Source organism: Ipomoea nil, unplaced genomic scaffold (assembly GCF_001879475.1).
Source record: "Ipomoea nil cultivar Tokyo-kokei standard unplaced genomic scaffold, Asagao_1.1 scaffold1237, whole genome shotgun sequence".
Classification (NCBI taxonomy): domain Eukaryota; kingdom Viridiplantae; phylum Streptophyta; class Magnoliopsida; order Solanales; family Convolvulaceae; genus Ipomoea; species Ipomoea nil.
This window is the reverse complement of record NW_017617665.1, coordinates 503,284-523,743: the sequence shown is the minus strand read 5'-3', so window position 1 is coordinate 523,743 and position 20,460 is coordinate 503,284. Positions and strand designations below refer to the sequence as shown.

At 31.6% G+C, this 20,460-nt stretch overlaps 2 protein-coding genes and 1 non-coding gene across 3 annotated transcripts; 1 reads left to right on the top strand and 2 right to left on the bottom strand.

The window, feature by feature from the left end:
- Window positions 1-3: 3 nt before the first annotated feature.
- On the bottom strand, window positions 4-1,801 carry LOC109183908 (uncharacterized protein At2g34160-like). Its single transcript, XM_019333940.1, has 5 exons — window positions 1,509-1,801; window positions 1,194-1,242; window positions 633-695; window positions 451-515; window positions 4-253 (listed from the first exon to the last, which is right to left on the bottom strand). Exons 1-5 carry the CDS (start codon window positions 1,629-1,631, stop codon window positions 164-166), a joined length of 390 nt encoding a protein of 129 aa, XP_019189485.1. The 5' UTR covers window positions 1,632-1,801; the 3' UTR covers window positions 4-163.
- A 12,131-nt stretch (window positions 1,802-13,932) lies between these two features.
- Window positions 13,933-17,666, bottom strand: LOC109183914. Its single transcript, XM_019333945.1, has 9 exons — window positions 17,503-17,666; window positions 16,522-16,599; window positions 16,319-16,447; window positions 16,116-16,231; window positions 15,862-15,943; window positions 14,948-15,007; window positions 14,762-14,869; window positions 14,629-14,674; window positions 13,933-14,365 (listed from the first exon to the last, which is right to left on the bottom strand). The coding sequence occupies exons 2-9, from the start codon at window positions 16,597-16,599 to the stop codon at window positions 14,160-14,162; spliced, it is 825 nt and encodes a 274-aa protein (XP_019189490.1). The 5' UTR covers window positions 17,503-17,666; the 3' UTR covers window positions 13,933-14,159.
- An 87-nt stretch (window positions 17,667-17,753) lies between these two features.
- On the top strand, window positions 17,754-17,826 carry TRNAF-GAA. The gene has a single exon. It is a non-coding gene; the product is annotated as a tRNA-Phe (tRNA).
- Window positions 17,827-20,460: the final 2,634 nt, after the last annotated feature.

Here is a 20,460-nt window from a genome sequence, read left to right as displayed (position 1 = left end):
AGATGTCAAGTAAACAAAATTGCATTTTTCATAACGATGGTTATGTTCATTTCAGCAATTCTAAGAGCAACATATTTGTGGTATTAGCAACGAAAAAAACATTAAGCCAAAAACTTGACTTGAGAAGAAACATTAAGGAAGACAATGTTGGTGGGAATGATGTTCAACTCAGTTCATCACCAGCTTGGTCCTTCTCAGCAGCTGCTGCAATTGTTTCATCGAATTTTTCACTCTTCCCCAGCACTATCTCAATCTAAAAACAAGAAAACACCAGGCACATTATCAAGCTCGAGATACAATTAATAGATCATTGAAAATGAGTACTGCAAGTGGTCAGTTGCTTAAATGAATGTGAAATCAATGGCTGCAGCCCTGCAGTGCTAGTGTGTTACACCTAGAGTTACAGTCCTACTACTAAAAATTAGATCATATTCTCAATACAGAACTTACTTTGGCTTTTGTGATTGGTCGCCCTCTTGAATCATCTCGAACATCAACAGTAGATGTCATGATCTCTGCAATACAACCATTATTTGTCTCAGCATTTCGGGAAATAACAACTATGGAGTATGAAGTAACTGAGTACTGCTTTCAAAAAAAAAAAAAAAGTAACTGAGTACTAAAATTCTTACTCTTTTCAACAGCCAATCCATTGTTCTTCAGAATTTCAGTTACTGAGACTACAGTGGCAATAGCTGCAATACAAACAGGAGTTCATCAACTACACAAAATAGAAAAATGTTCTGCCATAGCCCAAAGTGTAAGAGGCATATAACTTGTGGAGCTTCATGTAGCATTTTGTCCAATAAAACAATCCAAATTAGAATCAATGCTCATCTCAACACCCAATTAACAAACTACATCCTTCAAGCAGGATACCCAAACGAACAACATAAAATTCAGGATGAGATATCATAGCCAACTCAGATATTAATCAGTTTTTATTATATGATCCTGGGAGCACATAACTTCATACACACTGTCAATCATGTTCATATGCTATCTTGTAATCATCTCAGCATTAATGTATTAGCATATCAGTCCAAAATAGTCTCTTATTGATAAGAAAAAACATAGCTGACACTAACTAAACACACAGACACATTACAATCATTAGGGATACATAAATTTGAAAACAGTTGTTGAATTAAGGAACCAAAACTGGTGAATCTGCCAGGGATATGGAGCCATACCCATTCCAAGCCCAGAAAGCTCCACCTCATTGTGCTGCTGCATATACCTCTGCAGAAAACTCACAAATCCCAAAATCAATTATCCAATCACACATATATACCCATTATCACAAATATATATGTATGCTACTTAATATATTATATATAAGGAGTAATACACACACAAACACACAAACACACAAACAAACAAAGAGATTATTCATTTTTAGCTACAGATCCAGAAAACAAACAGCAATACTTCACATGCATACACTTATACACAAATTCATCGCCAAATGCAAATGAAAAAACCATTGCCAGTCTCAGACATCATACCTTGGCAAGATTGACATAGAAGAAGAGGGGTTTCTTAGTGTTGGAGACCTGAATACGGTTCTTCTTCTGAAGGTCACCGCTAGCGATGTTAATGTTGTTGACTCCCTCAGTTATCTCCTCCATTACTGATTCGTGATTCCCTTCAAATGAACCCTAACCCTTCAAATTACAGAGAGAAAAAAGGAATATGCTTAAGAGAATGAGAGAATCAAGCAAAGTATAAATTTTGTACTCAGGAAACCCGAAACCGCCCTTGAAACCTAGAGTAAGATTTTTGTAGAAATTTTGTTGAAAATTGATTAATAAATAGAATTATTAGTATTTTATTAATTATTATATTAGACTTAGTTTTTTTTGTAGGTGCATTGCGTGATTGGGATAATGTCCAATATTTTTCTTAAATAAGTATTTTAAAATATATCAAAGCAAGATTATATTAGAATTGTTCATGCATAGATAATTGAATGTTGAATTTGCATACTAAATGGGTAATTCTAAATTTACAAATGCAAGATAATATAGTCAAGATTGATAATAATTGTTAATAAAATAATTGTAAGGGTATGGTTGAAACCAAATACGGGATATAAGGGAGAACAAATAAAAATTAAAACATAAAATATTAAATATATACTAATATTGTTTGAGCATATTCCGGCAGTAAGATTTGTGGTTAGAGTTCTATTAAGACTTTAATATTATAATTACATTAATGTTGTAGTTATAATTTTATATTAGACTTTAATATTAGAATTAGACTAACGGTGAATTAACGTACTTAATGAAAAAGTTAACGGATCGGACTTTGATTAAATTAACGTACTTAATAAGAGTAAAATAGAGTACTAATTATGCCAACTTTAATTGAGATGTGGTTCAAACCTAAGACATTTCTTATTGAAATCAATGAGTAAGTTAACAGTGAACTATCTGATCAATCTGAGCCATTAATTTGATTAAAAAATTTAACCGCCATTTTTTCTACCCATTATAGGTCTAACTCTCTTGGACTCTTTTTAGTATAGTAGATATGGTAGATATTATTAGTATTGTTGTTGCTAAATAGTTTGTAGCTCTCCACATTCTAATAGAGTTAGTAGTCCTAAAAAAAAATAAATTATTATTAAACATTGTATAAACTTTTATTTGATTAATTCATATAATAACCAACTCAAGAGAGACTAATAAGTATAAATTATTATTATTATTATTATTATTATTATTATTATTATTATTATTATTATTATTAAGGAAATTGGCTATTCGCGATAGGTTTAATAGAAGGTAGAGGTGTCCATGCAACTATTCTGGACCGAACTAGCCCTGAATCGGTTGGGAAAAAGCTGGGTCTAGGTTTCACAGGGTTTAGATCGAGCTTAGTTCGGACCGGTACCTGCTAGTACAGGATCGGTTAAGGCAATTTATATCGTGGACCAGGGTCCACACAACATTGTGGACCCTGAATCAAAACGACGTCGTTTGATATGTAAGTTTTAACAGATTCTGTAACTTTCTGTTTCTCATGTTTCAACATAAAATCTTAATTTATTCAATGCACATAATATGTACACTTAATGTACAGAAATGCATAAAACGATATACATACACATATTTTTTATTTTTATTTATTCTCAAATCTAATTTGTGTAAATAATTTATGTCATATAGGCACATAATAATTAAATAAGAGTAAAAGACATTTTTGGTCCTAAACTTATAGAGGCACGAACAATTTTAGTCCTCCATAAAAAAAATCAGACAATTTGTGGACATTCTTATTGTAACGAGGACAATTTTGGTCCTCCGTCTGCATTCCCGTTAGATGGCTATTTGAAAGGAGGGTATTATCTATCACAAGCTTAATAGCACTAAATGTATTAGTAATTGAAACCTCACCTAATCATTAAGATACCAAATGTTAATGTCATAGGATTTTTTTTTTAAATCTTAAATAAAAAATCATGTAATATATTTAGAAAGCAACACAAGTCAAGATAAATTTTGACATTTACCATTATATATCTTTGCACGGCACATTTGAATTATCAAAACAATAGGTTCAGGGTTTGGGTGGTTCACAAGTGGAGCAACAATTCAACATATTCGTCCCAAAAGGTACACCTTAAAGATTTATCCCTTTATAAAATAAAATAAAGCATAGTTGTTTTAAAAGTAATAAGATAGAGGAATAAAACAAGTAAACAACTATATATAATATGAAAATGTATAACTTAAACATAACTTAGTGATGATCTTGAATAACAATCTCCATGAATCTTTTCTCTCGGCCATTGACTAATGTAGTGCAGGGTGATTGCATAGACACAGGGACGGAGCCAGAGGGGGGCAGGGGGGCCGCTGCCCCCACCCCATATATAGTCTTTGTATAATTGTATGTATATATATATATATATATATATATAGTACAGATTTTAGTATTAGTATTAAAAAAACTACTAAATGTTAACAAGAGGTGAGTTAGAGTAGTTGGTAGAGCATGTGTTTGAAAATAGTAAAGGTTTTAAGGGTTCAAATCTTGCTATCAACAATTAGTTTTAAATAGCCTTTTGTGTATTTAATACCCACACACATATATATAACATTCTTTTATATTAATAATGAGATGTATAATTTATAATATGATGTATATTCAAATTATTTTATTAAATTAATTATGTTTCATATTTTGTTATTAATATTTTTATAAAGTTTCGATGCGTTTTATTTTTCGTTCATATCCAACAATATTTACAACTATATTTCTTAGGTAAATAATGAGATGGATAATTTATAATGTGTTTTCTATTCAAATTAATTATGTTTCATATTTTGTTATGAATATTTTTATAAAGTTTTGATGTGTTTTATTTTTCGTCCATATCCAACAATATTTACAACTATATTTCTTAGGTAATTTATTTATTTATTTTTAAACTATCTCTTTTGTTTTAATGTTTCGCATTTACTGGAAAAATTTTCTGAATCCGTCTGCACTTTTTCGCCCCCCCTCAATCGAATTTCTGGCTCCGTCCCTGCATAGACACAATAAAGCCAATCAAATCTATCTATTTTAACAAATACATTAATGTGAATGAGTAAATGTGACAACATACGTTAAAAGATGAAATTACCATATAATGTAACAATATGACCAAATAACTCTGAAGAAATGATCTGTTCTGGTTTAAGTTGGCCAAACTCCTTGAATCTATAGATGTTGTTTGGGAACTATTATTTGCATGATCAGTGACTTCTGTGCCTCGCATGGAACTGATCATGTATTTGTGTTGGGTGGTTTTGAATGACATTGAGTTGTTCGAGACAATGAAGTTTCTAATCGCATACAAAGAGTCCTCATTGAGGATACACTTGAATTTTTCAACATGTTCTTGTTTGAATGTCAAGTGTATATGTGTACCTTAATATATTAATTAATTACAAAATTTGAATGAATAAAAAAATAAAATATATAATTTTTTTTAATGATGATACAGTTTCTGTTTGTTTCATACAATATAAATAAAGTACCATTACAAAATTGTTTAATCACGGGTTAAAAGACCTGAGCATGATCTTATAAGAATGCATGTACCAGATACAAAATACAATTACAAATTTATTATTTGATCGTAGTCATTATTATCAATGATTTTATAATTTTGTGAATGATGCAAAATACCATTAAAAATTATAAAAATAAGCATATTGTTACCCTGAGTCCATTAAAAATATTAAAAATGAAATAAATTACAGTAATATTAGTTAGGGTAACAAAAAAGTAATAAAATCAAATACATATAACTCCAATCTTTATTTCCTAAATTACAGTAATTTAGGAATGAAAAATTAGGAATAGTTGGAAATGAGTTTTAAAACGTAATCTTAGGAAATAGGAAATTAAGAATAGTTACAAATTATTGTCTATTACGTAATTTCCCCATCAAATACCATTAAAATTTTTAAAAATAAGTATATTATTACACCGAGTCTATTAAAAATTTTAAAAATGAAATAAATTACAATAATATTGATTACGAAAAAAAAAAAAAACGGAATAATAATAGAGTACATAACGAAAGATAAAGAGTACCTGTAAAAATGTAAGAGGGTTTCTGGGCAAAGAACTGAGTAACAAGATAACACAAGAGTTTTGAAGTAGTGAGAGAAGCTGTACAGTAAAGATACATACCGGACTTTTTTTTTTTTTTTTTTGCTTTTCCGGTTTATAGTACACAGTTTTATTCGCATTAAACATTGATATACCAGACTTTTTTCAATAACCAAAAATGAAGTAAAATAAACATTTAACAGTAAATAAGAATAAATCATACATCCACATCTTCTATAACAGATTCTAAGATTGTTGTGGTATAAACTCCTCGATTGTTTTTGACCTCGTATATTCGAATCAACCGTACGTCCGTACCCTTATTACCCACGGAGTACAGTAGGCGTTTATGACATTGAGTAGAACAAAAGTTAGGGCCATTACGTACAGATTATTTGATTATGGCTAAAACAATTACGAAATCAAAACGTGAAGGCTAATTTAACACCAAAAGTGAAAATTCGAAAGCAATAAAAAAAGCAATATATACCGTAAGCAATATAACAGTTTTTTTTTTTTTTTTTTTTGGGGTGTTGGTGAGGGTGTACGTGGATTGAAATAAGAAAGCGATATATATTATGGTGTTAGGCTGTAAAAAGTTGGACAAATATGCCGTAATCAATTATTATACCGTAATCAATTATTATACCGTAATCAATTAACCGTAATAACCGCAAATTGGGGTAACCATCTTTGCCTTAATCAGCATATTAAATAAATTATTATATATTGTAAATAAATTTGGACAAATATGACGTAATTAACCTATTAAATCAATTATTTGCTGTAATTAGCCTATTAAATCAATTATTATAATTTGACAAATATGTCATATATATATAGATGTTAGTGGGTCAAATATTATTTTAAACAAATAAATTAGATTTATTTAATAATAATAATAATAATAATAATAATAATAATAATAATAATAATATTGGTGGCCTAGCCCAGGACCAGCCCAAAAAAGGCATGGGCCCAACCTGAGACTGGCCCAGGTAATTTAGGCCGATCTCAATTCGTGACGCAAATTATGCTGTGCAACCAAATGCACCATGCGCATGGTGCATTCGATCCAAAACGACGTCGTTTTAGTTATAAAAAAAATGCGCGTCCCACTTAAAGAAGAAATCAGGTTCTATTCACGGCAATAGTTATGGTGTGCAACTGAATGCACCATGCGCATGGTGCATAGATGCAAAACGACGTCGTTTTGACTAAAAATGCGCGTCCCATTTAAAAAAAATTCAGGTTCGATTCTCGGCAATAACATTATTGTGGATATATAGTTATGAATTTCTGTATATATAGTTATGAATTTCTGGATATATAGTTATGAATTTATGGATATTTAGTTCATTCATTGTGGATATTTAGTTCATTCATTGTAGATATTTACTTCATTCATTCACTGTGGATATATAGTTATGAATTTATGGATATATAGTTATGAATTTCTGGATATATAGTTATGAATTTATGGATATTTAGTTCATTCATTGTGAATATTTAGTTCAATCATTGTGGATATTTAGTTCATTCATTGTGGATTTTTACTTCATTCATTCACTGTGGATATATAATTATGAATTTATGGATATATAGTTATGAATTTATGGATATATAAAAATGCTATTGCCGGGAATCGAACCTGATTTCTTTTTTAAGTGGGACGCGCGTTTTTTAACCAAAATGACGTCGTTTTGCATCGTATGCACCATGCGCATGGTGCATTCAGTTGCACAGCATAATTTGCGAATTCGTGAGGCAATTTATATCGTCCACCAGGGCGCGTATTGTATTGTGCGCTCTAAAGCAAATCGACGTCGTTTCAGATTTTTTTTTTTTTTTTTGAAATTTCGCTACCCTGTGTTGGCGATTAATTTTCGTTTAAAAAAAATCTCATGTTAAAAAATGTACATAATTTTATACTAGAATACACATAATTGTATACATGAATGTACATAATTGTATAACAAAAGACACATATTTTTTTAAAAAAGATAATACACATAATCTAACATAATACATAATACACATAAACTTTTAACATAGTACACATAAACTCTTAACATAATACACATAAATTTCCTGTTATGGATGTACATAATTGTATAAAACAAATGTACATAATTGTATAAAAATGTACATAATTGTATAAACAAATACACATAATTGTATACCATAATGTACATAATCACGTCAACTACCTACATAACTTACCAAAACGAAGTCGTTTTGGGAGGCGCGGGGTGTTGGAAAAAAGGGCTTGTAATCTGTAATACATTTGAAATACAACAAAATTACAAAAAACATCAGGGAACAAAACTGGATCATTTGATAACTTCAGGCGTGTAATCACTTTCCTATAAGCTTTAAATCTCCCTCTATAAAAGCAACAAGGTTCAAGATTTAATCTTATGGGATACAAGAAGATGGATGAAATTCGATTTAATCTTATGGGATACAAGAAGATGGATGAAATTCTCAAGTTGCTTTGTTTGAGAATTTCTTGTTGAAATGCAATACTGTGAAATATCTCAGTCTTATGCAAGTTTATTGCATGTATATTTTTCAGATATTTCTCCAATATTTATAAATGCAAATAAATTAGTTGGAGAAGTTTACATCGGAAGTTAATTTTTAAATTTAAAACTTAACTTCCAAAAAGATAAAATCTTATCTAAAATACATGGAAAATGATAATTACATATAAAATATATGTAACTAATCAAAGTATGAACTTTCATATGCATACAATATTATTAAATAAATAATATCAATATATATATATATATATATATATATATATATATATATATATATATATATATATATATATATATATATATATATATATATATATATATATAGGGACGCACTCAGGTGCGAATAAGTACCCAGGAAGGAAATGCGAACGAATCAGCGCGTGACACGTGTCCAGATCTAATAACTTAAAAAAAAACACGGTGGCATTTTCGTAAATAATTGAACATCGAAGTGCAAGTAAAATCTCTTATAAGTGCACCTATTTTCACCTATAAGTGCATGTAATTTTGCTTTGTTAGCATTCACTTTCCGCAACCATTCATGCACCTGGGTATGCTTATAACTATATGTGCAATTATTTATAACTATAGGTGCAACTACTTATAACTATATGTGCACCTACTTTCACCTATAAGTGCATGTAATTTTGTCTTGTTAACATTCATTGATCTGAGTTCAGCGGGTAGTAATACTCCTGAAAACCACTCGCAAACATTCATACACCTAGATGCAACTACTTATACCTATGTGTGCAACTACTTAGAACTATAGGTGCAACTACTTAGAACTATAAGTGCACCTAAGTATTGATGCTCAGTGTAAATTTTTACTTGCACCTATAATACATTTTACATGCACTTGTAATACATTTTACTTGCACTTCGATGTTCAATTATTTACGAAAATGCCACCGCATTTTTTTAAAAAATCAGTGTTTCTCATCCATTAGATCTGGACACGTGGACGAACAGAATCCATTCTTATTTCGCGCCTGGGCGAGCCGTTCGCACCCGAATGCAACTCTATATATATATATATATATATATATATATATATATATATATATATATATATATATATATATATATATATATATATATATATATATATACATACCTATGTTTTACTTGAGTGCATGTCACCATACAAAGAGTAAAAAAGGATACACATATATATTTCATGCATACTGCATGCATAACCACACCAAATCAACAAAGCAGATGTCAGTCGATTTGATGGACACCGAAAGCATTGATTCGTTTAAAACTAACGATTCGTTAACATCAACGAATCATGAAACTTCGGTTCCAAATCATTTTTCCCAACTTACTTTCTACCAAACTAAAATAAAATTTATAACTCCACAACTCCAAATATTATTTAAGCTTTAATGGTAGTTCATCTGAAACATTAATCTTCATTACTATATAAATTTCCAACATTCCTCCTCCATTTATATAGTAAAGATTAATACTTTACCAAGATAAATCCAAAACTCATGCATAAATGAAAGTGTCTTAGAGATTGAACTTTCACATAGTGTTATATGCGTTACATTAATTCGGATTGCAGTGATGGACGAACCTTGAATCACGCAGTCTCTTTGAAGAAACGTAGATATAACACACACAAGTTTTACAGTCATTACAACTCACTGTAACTTGACACTATTATGGCCATGTGTCTGTATCCATTAATGAGCACATACCAAGTAAAGCCCAAACTTGTTTGAAGCGGCCACACTTCATGCTCACAGAGGCTAATCTTTTAACTCATGCAATGCATCTTGCATTTTTTCAAAAGATCAGTTAAGAGTAAAAACTCATCCCTACAACAATGCAGAACCAAGCATCACCTTTTCTTTGGGTACAATTTTAATTAAACTTTTGATGCTTGCAAATCACAAAATGAAGTACTCATCTACATTGAACTCAAGGTCTAACATAATAACTTAGATGTGAGTTGAGCTTTCCTTCACTTGCAATTTTAATTTATGCTTTCCGTATCCCTTCCGTATCCCTTCCGATGAACCATGTCCCTTGCAAGTACTCTTGCAAACAGATCCGTTAAAACCGGGACTGTACCAAGTCTAGTGCTACAACACTATTACCTAGGATTTTCCACATAGCTAAATCTCAAGCCCATGTGCCTTCACTTGCCATTATAAACACTTGTTTATATGATATGGTCAGTGTAGTAGCATTGTCATAATGTACTAAACTGGTGACATCGGTTTTGGTCAAACTGGAATCTAAATAATCAAATTCCTTAGCCAATTAACTTCTTGCATGTCAAAGCCAACGTAAGAAATTCATTTGCCGTGGTCGAAAAAACAACTTTTCTTTTAGAAACCCATAAAACAACACCTCCTCCAAGCAGAAATATCCATCTACTAATTGAGGAACAAATTTCATGATTAGACATTCAACTGACATTAGAATATCTTTCCAGGATGGAAATTTCTATTAAATATACTAAACCATAATTAATGGTTTTACTCAAGTATATCAAAATTTCTTTTAATCTCATCAACTTAGCCAACTGAACATGATGATAGATAGAATTTTAATATTCTATTAATGAACCGGTGAAATAAAATATTCAATTGATTATACCGGAACCCCCTTTATAGGTTCCTAGTCAATAAATATTTATTTCTTGCAAATTCTATAACCAAGAATTTCAATCATCAAGTTGAACTTATTAGCAGTGAGGACTCCTTAAAATAAAAATTCAACTTCCTTCATTTGAGTCATCATCAACTTTGAAGAATAAACCTCATCCATTCAGAGAACATCAACTTTGGAGAATAAACCATTTTGATTTTAAGCTTTTAACTTTTCATGTTTCTTCTAAACTGAAGAATCATGACATCTTAATCATAATCCATGATTTAAATTTAAACTTTCTTTTCACTACTAATTGCCAGCCATACTAGATAAACTAGTAAACTTGTTGGCATTCAAAATTTTAACACATTCTCAATATGAGAAACTGTGTGTTAAATACATTCATAAATTTTTATGAATTTCATTATGCATACTTCATGCATAAAAGTTTCTGTATGCCTTTATAAGAAATATAACAGAATATTTCCTGGAATTTCTGCCTTTATCAGAAATATAACAAATATTTCAAAGTCTTCCTGCCTTAATCAGAAATATATATAACATAATATTTCACACTTTCACAAGGATAAAATTATTTGTGTGCTAAAATAATCAATAATTTCATGCATGACATTGAAATTATTTCCAACTTACAATCATTAAACATTGTAACCATGCATAAGAAAACAAAAAATTGATAATACCAAATTAATTCAAATTTGGCAGATTTATAGCACCTCAAGATCCAACATATTATACATGTATCTTGTATACTATGCATGCAACCGAGACAAAGTCACAATATAAAAATATTTATATACATGCATAAACATATCCTTGTATTTAACAGGCTATGCAAAATTCAAAAGAATCTCATGCATATCTTCTAGACATAATCCAGAACTTAACCAGTAAGTAAAATAAAACTTACGTACCTGCCAACGCCGAGACAAAGATATAAAAGGTACTGTACCTATCTCATCCTGTAAATTATATCTACCTTGATAATCATCATTTCCGGCCTTTGATACGCTGAAACCGCACACCCACTCTAGGGAAGTACACATCTTCTCATGCCAATTAAATCATTGCTAATAAATGATTTATTTATATAAAACCATTTTCACATCTCACTAATCATCTTGGCATAACTTGATACTCCATGATTTTTGTGAAGATGAAAATAGACTGCATAACATGGATCAAATCCATATGTACTGCATGCTCACGACCTGCCATGAACACAATGCAAACAGCTACACAGAAATCTTCTTGTACATAAACAAAGACAAACCCAAAAGTGATTTATGTCATCCTCACCACCAAATTCGAAAATCTCATTTCGAAATATTTCCGTGATAGGAAACTGTTCTTTCACGCCTGACATCTTGCCTTCAAAACTTTCAAGGCAAGATCAATTATCACAGGTTTGTAAACTTTAAAGCTTATAGTATAGATTGTTGGAAAAAAGGGCTTGTAATATGTAATACATTTGAAATACAACAAAATTACAGAAAACATCAGGGAACAAAACCGGATCATTTGATATCTTCAGGCGTGTAATCACTTTCCTATAAGCTTTAAATCTCCCTCTATAAAAGCAACAAGGTTCAAGATTTAATCTTATGGGATACAAGAAGATGAATGAAATTCTCAAGTTGCTTTGTTTGAGAATTTCCTGTTGAAATGCAATACTGTGGAATATCTCAGTCTTATGCAAGTTTATTGCATGTATATTTTTCAGATGTTTCTCCAATATTTATAGATGCAAATAAATTAGTTGGAGAAGTTTACATAGGAAGTTAATTTTTAAATTTAAAACTTAACTTCCAAAAAGATAAAATCTTATCTAAAATACATGGGAAAAGATAATTACATATAAAATATATACATGTAACTAATCAAAGTATGAACTTTCATATGCATACAATATTATTAAATAAATAATATCAATATATATATATATATATATATATATATATATATATATATATATATATATATATATATATACCTATGTTTTACTTGAGTGCATGTCACCATGCAAAGAATAAAAAAGGGATACACATATATATTCCATGCATACTGCATGCATAAGTGCATAACCACACCAAATCAACAAAGCAGATGTCAGTCGATTTGATGGACACTGAAAGCATTGATTCGTTTAAAACTAACGATTCGTTAACATCAACGAATCATGAAACTTCGGTTCCAAATCATTTTTCCCAACTTACTTTCTACCAAACTAAAATAAAATTTATAACTCCACAACTACAAATAATATTTAAGCTTTAATGGTAGTTCATCCGAAACATTAATCTTCATTACTATATAAATTTCCAACACGGGGCGCACAGTGCTATTTGCGACGTGATGCAGGGCATAACGATTGAATCCGTGCTAGTCTAGGTCCGAGATCAGCCCAGGCCTGAAACGGGTCAAGCCCGAACTTTTGGCACTTCTAATTGAAGGAAATGTTAAGGGGTGTTTGGTAAGATTGAATTGTAATTTCATTCCTACCAAACTCAATTGAATTTATATTCAACGGTTTGGTTGCAAGTATTAGGGTCCCCTAGAAATTACAATTTCATAGTTTGTGGAATTATAATTCAACAATGAATTATTATTTTGTCATTGTTATTATTATTATTATTATTATTATTATTATTATTATTATTATTATTATTATTATTATTATTATTATTATTATTATTATTATTATTATATAATGACATTTTAGTCTTTATTCACTTTTTCGCTTTCAATTTCCCGTCATTCTTTGAATTCCCATATTATTTCCCTCCCTTCCTTCCAACCAAACACTCTGTAAGGGTTGGCGGCAAATAGGTTGGTTGTTGCAACAAGATTGGTACATGATAGTAGGACTTATTGAGGAGTAATCTCAATCAAGATAACTAAAGATGCAAAAACTTATAACCACAAGGTCACGTGTTCGAACCCCGACTTTCTTGATTTGAACTCTCGTACTTTCGAGTAGTAGCTGCATTTTTTCCCAGTTACTCCAAACAAATAGGACTCGTTGACTTTTGGTACTCCAAACAAATAGGACTGTTGACTTTTGGTATTTCCATGTCCATATATGTAAGAATTGTAAGCATTAAACGTAAATTAAAGACTAAATCACATTACAGGAAGGACTAACTAATTGGTTTGATTGCAGGCTTTTAACGTCCTGATGTCCAAACGCGTTGTAGTGTTTTGTGCAAACTTGAGTTCACTACATAAATGGAGGTATACCTTAATCAAGATACACATATTCAAAACAAGATATCCATTATTAATGGCATTGAATTCATCCTTTGAAGCTGAATATGGCAGCTAACTCTTGATATCAAGAGTCAGTTTATGTTGTTCTCTCAACTATGAGGACAGCAGACGCTTCTCTTCCTCCTCTAGCCTTTTCAACCATCTCAATCCAAGATCACATCCTGCTTCTACAGCCATTTCAAACTGCTCCCTAGCCAGTTCAACCGGGTTAAGCTCGTCCTCTCCCACGTACTTTCTTAACACTCTCTTCGAAGGCCTCTTCGTATGAAATTTCGTTACTGCTTCTGGAACTTTGGCCCCTGCAACGCCCATTCCACAGTGGAGGATATGATTAGACAATCTCGACTTTAGAACGAAATACAAGTGATGATGACAAAGAAGGTACAATTGACTAGCTCTATGACTGCAATGAAAACAAGCGAGATTTGGTTGCCCTCTTGTGTTAGCATTACTGTAATGGATGGCGTAACTAAAGGCTAAATTGAGAAACGATGGGAATAAAGATTGGAATGGGTGAGAACAGTACGCTTGTAGATTAATCGCAAAAGGGCATAGTTTCTACCTTGAAGAAGAAGGGATCCGTATGCTATAGCAGCTCCAGGATGACCCTACAGACATTAAAAATATTTGTGGCAACAACTCACCAACTTGTGAAAGTTTGATTTCAATAAATGAGGGAATGAAATGTTTTATACCTTTTGTGACGCTCTATGGAAACACCATATTGCTGAATCAACGTCTTTCTTTACACAATCCCCAGTCAGAAATACAGCACCTAGAAGGTATAGTGCACCTGAATGCAACTGAAACTCGCTGTTTTAGCAATTTGAGGGCAGACACAGAGAAATAATGGTGCATAGTCGTTGCTTATTGAATTATACCTGATCAGCTGCCTTCTCTATATAGTAAAATGCTTGCTGATCTGATTGAACATAATCGTTCTGTCAAATTGTTGAAAGTTCTTAAAAATACGTCAAAATATAATACCATTACATATGCACAATGAGTGAATAACTTTACTTTAAGATGCCTTAAATCCCCAAAACAGGAACCCAGGCCCAAGCTATAAAGGAATAACTATAGCTGACATTGTGTCAAGTAATTCAATTAGAGGGTGTCAAATGTCAATGCATGAACACAGACTTTGAATATAAGTTTTTTTTTTTTTTTTCGTTTAACAGTGTACCCCCATGGAGCACCTTTCTCCCTTGCATAGAAACCATATAAGCAAAGACTTGCAGTCTTGCATGAATACCTTGGTCTTTAAAAGCAATTTCCTAGAGAGTTTGAGCTTGCATTAGTGTAATGAATCTGAATGGACATTACCTTGGGTCAATATTTTGATGCTTATGAGAGAACATGTTTGAAATTTTGGGACAATAGAACTAACAGATAAAATTCCAAGTACGCCCTCAAGTAACAAGAGAAAGTAGAGATAATGGGCCCTGTGACTGGTTATTCACTACCTGCATATCGTCAATGTGATGGACCAGCTTTGAAGTTTGATTTAATTCCCCAAGTTAGACAGTCTATATCTTGAAGATCCCCAGATTATGTCTTACATAATCCAGTTCTCGTCTTTCAAATGATAGTATTTGAAACATCAAACATGGATAAGATAAGCATAGGTGGCTAGGTGCATGATAGGCATTTGGAAAACTGGGAATAGTATGAAATCTCACCAATGGTACTTGAAAAGAACTTGACACTCACTAATTAACTGAATTGGACCAAATGGATTATATTCATTATCCATGACAAAATGAAAACAATTCCCCAATGAAAGAAAGCTAACCTCAACTCTCAAACGGCGACCTAATTCATACTGAGCATCTGGATCACCCATCTCCGCAGCTTCAACTAACAAAGCAACACCGCTATTATGACAAAGGAAAATGAACAAATATTAATTTTAAGTATATCAGCAAGTTGAATAATAAGAAGCCTGCAGGTTATTCTACATGCCAATTAACATTCAAATTAGGTGACAAAGATTATGCAATAGAAAATATGTTTTATGTTTACATGGTGAACAGATAAACTTCTTACATGGCTTTACAAGCACCAGGGGTATGGTACTTGAGATGCACTTTGGACAGCCAATATCTGGCTTGGGTATTTGAGTTGTCTGCCTCCAAAGCCAATTCAAATTTCTCCTTTGCATCCTAATGCAAATCCACCATATCTAAATATTTACATGCCCAGAGAGTCAGACCATAGAATATTATAAAGCACTCCAGACTAAAGCTTACACATAGGTAAGGAATGAGCCGGCTGTCACTTAGCTCACAATAATCAATCACTCTATCAACTTCCTTCAGAGCATTCCACCCTTTTGCTATGAACTCCGCTGCCTCCTTGTTTCTGCTGTGCAACCCCCTCTAGGAAAGCAATATAATTAACAATATTAATAAAGATGCATCCACAAAAGATAACGTTCAAGGCACAACATTACCTGTGGAATGAACTGGAAAAGATTATAGCCACGGTTTCTAAAAGCAGCCTTCAGAAGATATGATTTCAACATTTTCATCTGAGAGATAAGTGCAAGAAAACATGAAGTGATAATGTCACAAAATTGTATAAGGGAAACAGTGAAAGAATATTGCTCAATGAATGTATCAGTCACCAAACAACCACCAAAACATCAGCTTCATTATACTAATTACATATTTTGCAAAGACAACATCTAATAGTATCCAAAGTGCATTAAGTCTACATTGTTTGTTTGCTCTTCATTATCAAAAACTCATCCCCCTTTTCATCCATATCAATTTTGCATTTTGATTATTACACCAATTAGAATAGCATGGCATCTGATACTTTGATTAGTCAACAAAGTCTTGAACTTATGGGTGCACAACACAATCCATGTTGTAGAAGAAAACATGTAAAAGCTAAAAGCTTCAAACTTAGATACCCATTGTCCCCCGCACCAACCTCCAGAAAAAAAAAATCATCTGAGTAGAGGCATTTAGTTCAGATATATTGTTTGTCCACGTATATATAGAAATTGAATCCAATAATTAAAAAAAATCAATCAAACCTAAAACACAGACTGGATTAGTGCCCAAAATTAATTCCATAAAAGCACTTGTTAGTTGCCCATATACTTTTTCAGGGTAACAATTTGTATAAAATAATAGCACAACCAGCCAAAGTAAAAATCAGAAAAGAAAATCAAGAATTGTTAGAATACTATTCAAATTAAGCACCAACATCCACTGGAACGCAGTGAAAAAAAAAATCATGGCAATGAAGCCTCTCTTTGAGGCAATAACTCAAACACTTGGTGTGTAGTCCAAATGGCAGAAACGAAACAAGAACAGACCGCTAACTTTTCAACGTTACATATAATCATTTATCATCACACTACACTCACTTTTAAAATCTTCTTTTTAATTTAACAATTTTCAGTATGGGACTTTGAGATTACCTCTTAGGCGTCTGCAGAATGATGAAAAATAGAAGCTCGGCAGCAATGTTATACAATTGTTATCTTCTTCCTCTCAATTCTCTCTGCAATTTTCTTCTTCCTCCTGCAAAACTCTGATCTTCTTCTTCTTCCTCTTGCAATTCTGTTCTGGTCTTTCCTGCTTTTGTTCTTGGTTAATTAACATCCCCAAACAAAGAATAGAAATGCAAGATATATACTAAAAGGATATTATTAAAGCGATTCGATCAAATGCGGGGATAGCTCAGTTGGGAGAGCGTCAGACTGAAGATCTGAAGGTCGCGTGTTCGATCCACGCTCACCGCATATGTGTTTTGAGCTTTTCCCGGCGACATCAAAATAAAACTGTTTCTTGTTATATTATGCAAATTTGTTTATTTTATTATTAAATAACTTTTAAGATTTTGTATATTTAATATCATGTTTGTTTTCACATTAAGTAAATTTTAATATTTTGTAAATTTCTATAATATATTTATTTTAATTTTAATATTAAGAATTTATGTTTGTGCAATGTATTCTACAAAATCTATCTACATCTACATCTACATCTACATCTACATCTACATCTACATCTACAAAATTAATAAGAGCCAATAATTTTAAGCCCTTAACTAGAACAAAAAAATGTTGGTATAATTATTTCTTAAAATGAATGGTCCATATTATTTTGATTTTAATATTTTTTTAATGATTTTCCTTATTTACCCTCTATTATATTATTCACTTCCCTTAAATAACCCTAAATTCCGTAAGTATAAACTTTAATAGTGGAATATTCCGTTAACTATTTATTATTTTAACTTACTCATTAATTTTTATAAGAAAGGTCTTAGGTTCGAACCCCATCACAATTAAAATTGATATAATTGTTAAACTTATACTACGAATATGTTAAATTGTATTAAAAAAAATATAATATAAAATTTTCTTGCATTTAAAAAAAAAACAAATGAATGTTAATTTTTTTCGTTTAATTAATCTTATTTTGATTAATTAGAACAAAACTTAATATTTCAATTATATAATTTTGTATTATTGGAATGATTTAGGTCATTATTTATTAATATTTTTGTATGTATTTTTATTATGGTACAATTGTACATTACTTTACAAATATTATACTCTTATTTTTTTATCTAACACAATTTTCTTATATCATTGTCAGACCAGCGCGACCAAAATTTTATTAATGAATGAAAACTTCTAAAGAAAGTTGCAAGTTAATTTTTACTATATCATTATAACAATATTTATGTTGGTCCCGATAGGGTGGTGAAAGTCTAGAGGGGGGGGGGGGGGGGGGGTGAATAGACTTTCAAACTTTTTAACAATAAATAACTCTTTGGTAACTTCAACTCTAAGTAATAAGTAAATAGAGTAAGCTTGAACTGCACAGCGGAATAAATGTATGTAAAGAGTTATGGTCATAATTTGAATCACATGCACGTGTATGATAAACTTAGATGAGGTGTGAGGATGACATGAATATCTTGAATATTTAAAGGAGATGGTTCACTCAATATTTAACAATAATATTCAAGACTATAAATAAGATATCGTATCACGTCGACCGTATGACGAACATCACATGCAATACGTCAAACTTGCTTAGAATAATTCAAAGGTTAAGCTCGAAAAGTTTGAGTTACATGCATACGTGAAAACATGCTAAACCCGAAAGATTAAGATTAACAGTGAATAGTAAACGGGTTAGTCAGATAAGATAGATAGATAGAGCAAATTATGTAAGTGCGGTATGTAAATGAGAGAGGCTTTTTATAGTGGTTCGGAAGTGGCGTAATCTTCCTAGTCCACTTTACTCAATTCACTTCTAGGAGTAATTCACTATTTTCCACACACAGTTACAATAGTGAATAAGCGCTACACAAAGTAATTCACTATTTTCCTTCGTTGAGTTGTTTTACTTGTAATCCAAGAAAGTAATTCAACTCTCCCATCATGCTCATCTCAAACTTATTCTGCATTAGCTTGGAAAACTTCTCACATAAAGTTTTATTAGTACTTCTAAAAATTATATCATCAACATAAATTTGTACCAATAAAATGTGATCATTTTCTTGAATTCTAAATAAGATTTTATCAACAAGGCCTTTTGTGAAACCACAGTTAATTAAAAACGTTGATAAGGTGTCATACCAAGCTCTCGGTGCTTGTTTTAACCCATATAACGCCTTCTTTAATCTGTAGACCTTATTAATATCACCTTTTACCTCGAAACCAGGTGGTTGTTCAACGTAGACTTCTTCTTCAAGTAAGCCATTTAAAAATGCACTTTTCACGTCCATTTGATGGACAGTGAAATTCTTGTACGCGACATAAGCTAGAAATATTCTGATGGCTTCTAGTCTTGCAACAGGTGCAAATGTTTCATCGAAGTCTATTCCTTCTTCTTGTGAATATCCTTTTGCCACTAATCTTGCTTTATTTCGAACAACAATTCCTTCTTTGTTGGCTTTGTTCCGGAAGACCCATTTTGTTCCAATTACATTGTAATTTTCAGGTCTTGGAACTAATTCCCATACGTCATTTCTTTTAAATTGATCAAGCTCTTCTTGCATTGCATTAATCCAGTCTAGATCACTGAGAGCTTCTTCAATGCTAGTGGGCTCCACTTGAGAAAGAAAACAAGAAAATAAAGCATCTATAGTTGAGGACCTTGTTTTCACTCCTTCTCGTGGATCTCCAATTACTAGCTCTGGAGGGTGATTTTTGAGCCATCTCAAGTCAGGTTGTAGATTGCATGGGTTTTCAACGTTTCCTTGCTCAGTAGGTAAGTTGGAGGTAGACACATTTTGCTCATCAGATTGTTCTCCAACTTGTGCTTCTGCTTGAGAATTTTGATTTCCCACGTGTGGATCTTCATTTACTTCCACGTGTCCTTCACTATTGCAATCAATGTCCAATTGTTCCATACCC

Coding starts and splice junctions, on each gene's coding strand:
- LOC109183908 (XM_019333940.1), bottom strand. CDS start 1,631: ATGGAGGAGATAACTGAGGGAGTCAACAACATTAACATCGCTAGCGGT. Junction 1,243..1,508: donor TCTATGTCAATCTTGCCAAG/GTATGATGTCTG, acceptor AGTTTTCTGCAG/AGGTATATGCAGCAGCACAA. Junction 516..632: donor TGGATTGGCTGTTGAAAAGA/GTAAGAATTTTA, acceptor GTTGTATTGCAG/AGATCATGACATCTACTGTT.
- LOC109183914 (XM_019333945.1), bottom strand. CDS start 16,599: ATGAAAATGTTGAAATCATATCTTCTGAAGGCTGCTTTTAGAAACCGT. Junction 16,448..16,521: donor TTTTCCAGTTCATTCCACAG/GTAATGTTGTGC, acceptor TTGCTTTCCTAG/AGGGGGTTGCACAGCAGAAA. Junction 14,366..14,628: donor CGGATCCCTTCTTCTTCAAG/GTAGAAACTATG, acceptor TGGGCGTTGCAG/GGGCCAAAGTTCCAGAAGCA.